Below are 1,950 nucleotides of genomic sequence, written 5' to 3'. Positions count from 1 at the left end.
CAAACTGTATTTTTCTAAAAAGATAGATAGATAGATAGATAGATAGATAGATAGATAGATTAAATATAAAAATAAATCCGCATTTGTTTGAGTGCCATAACTGAGGGGCTATTCCTGTTCTTATTTATATTTAACCTACAATATATTAATGTTTTTTGCATTTGTATAAGTTAATTATTGTTATTAAATGTATTTATTGTTATAATTTTTATTTATTAATATATTTAATGTATTGTATTAAATACTGAAATATTTATTGTAATTTATTATAATATATATATAGTTTAAATGTGCTTTTTCAAAAAGCGATTGAGTGAAGAAACTGAGGGACTATTAATATTCCTGTAATTTAATTGCTCCTAAAATGTAATTGTTTTCATTAAATGTTTTCAAAATAATTATAATTTAGTTTATTAATATATTTAATATACTGGATTAAATATTGTAATATTAATTTCATTTTATTATAATATTTTATTGTATTATATTTAATTTTTATTTAATTTTTTCCTGTGTATGTGTAGACAGGTGTGTAATATTTAGAGTTTCTCGTTCTTTTGACCTACAAACGAAGCGTGTAATTCGGTCAGTGTCACGCAGGATGATCGTATGATAGATGAGATGCTGTTCTGCGTTCAGATCGATGGATGAGGATATTTCTGGAGCTCACACAGGAAGTGTTTGTGACACTCTCACTAGCTCTCTCTGTTAACCGTACATTGTTTTTCTGTAGGCCTTCAGTCATTCTGGGAGTTACAAACCCATTTTTCGCCAAAACTCTCCAGCACTGGCCTCACATCATCCGCATCGGAGACATGAAACAAGCAGGTTCTGACCTTTAATTATCAACTAACTGCATGGATAGTTAAATATAATTAGACTTTGATATGTTTGAGGAATATTATAACTCTCCAAAGTTTATATTAACAGTAAATACAAACGTCAATATGTTAATTTGTCATTAAAGATGGTTTTTGGCCATTGAACGTGCTTTGTTCTTTATTATAACATCTTTTTTTTTAAAGGAGAGATGGCCAAACAAATGAAAGTGAAGAAACTAAAAAATCTGAAGACTTTGGACTCAAAACCTGGTGAGACTTGAATGAGAAACTCTCAGGAGTGCATTTGATTGTGTTTTTCATTCATACAGGCTTTATTTAGTATTCAAAACATCAGAAGTACCACCGAATCTGGTCTTTTTTTCTTTCTGGTAATGTTTGAGTTAAACTGGAGTCCCTTACAGAGAAACTCCAAAGTGTAAAAGCAAATAAATAAAACCCAGCGTACACTGAAGGTTTATTGGTGTCACGTCTGGTCTCAGGTGTCTACACTGCATATAAACCGTTCCTGAACAAAGACGAGGACATTATCAAGCAGCTGCAGAAGGTGAGTGTCTCTCTGGTGTTTTATATCACTGCTAAAACATTCAAGCGCATGTATTAATTCAGTATTTTTGCTGTTAACATCAGGGAGTCCAGCAGAAGCGTCCTTCAGCGGCCCAGAATGCAATTCTGCGTCGATATTTCCTGGAACTTACACAGAGTTTCATCATTCCACTGGTAGGAACGTTTCTTCGCATGCAAAATCAATCACATTTACACCCTTCACATGTGCCACGGTATGTCCTGAACAGTGTTAGTGTTAACTAATACTGTTAACATCACTAGTGTTCATTGAAATAAAGCTGAAATATAATAAAATGTAAATATTGCATGAAATTTTTTTTAAAACGTTAACAAGAATTAGTAATGTTGCCTTCGGAACTCTGTGAAATAAGTTAATAAACCTGAAATATAAAAATAAAGCTAGATAGAAATATTTAAAGGGGTCATATGATGCTTTTTTAAAGATCATTATTTTGTGTATTTGGTGTAACAGAATATTTTGACATGCTTTAATGTTCAAAAAACACATTATTTTTCAAATACTGTACATTATTGTAGGTCCTAT

At 31.1% G+C, this 1,950-nt stretch overlaps 1 protein-coding gene across 1 annotated transcript in view; it reads left to right on the top strand.

Annotated features, from left to right (window-relative positions):
- Positions 1–1,950, top strand: part of LOC107657973 (protein DENND6A-like) — a 27,969-nt gene that overhangs the window by 20,468 nt on the left and 5,551 nt on the right. The window contains exons 13-16 of the mRNA XM_016446322.1: positions 734–828; positions 1,026–1,091; positions 1,322–1,386; positions 1,470–1,559. Coding sequence (XP_016301808.1) covers positions 734–828; positions 1,026–1,091; positions 1,322–1,386; positions 1,470–1,559 — 316 coding nt within the window. The remainder of the gene's footprint in view (positions 1–733; positions 829–1,025; positions 1,092–1,321; positions 1,387–1,469; positions 1,560–1,950) is intronic.

Source organism: Sinocyclocheilus anshuiensis, unplaced genomic scaffold (assembly GCF_001515605.1).
Source record: "Sinocyclocheilus anshuiensis isolate Anshui unplaced genomic scaffold, SAMN03320099.WGS_v1.1 scaffold147, whole genome shotgun sequence".
NCBI classification, from domain to species: Eukaryota; Metazoa; Chordata; class Actinopteri; order Cypriniformes; family Cyprinidae; genus Sinocyclocheilus; species Sinocyclocheilus anshuiensis.
This window is presented reverse-complemented; position numbering and strand designations above follow the sequence as displayed.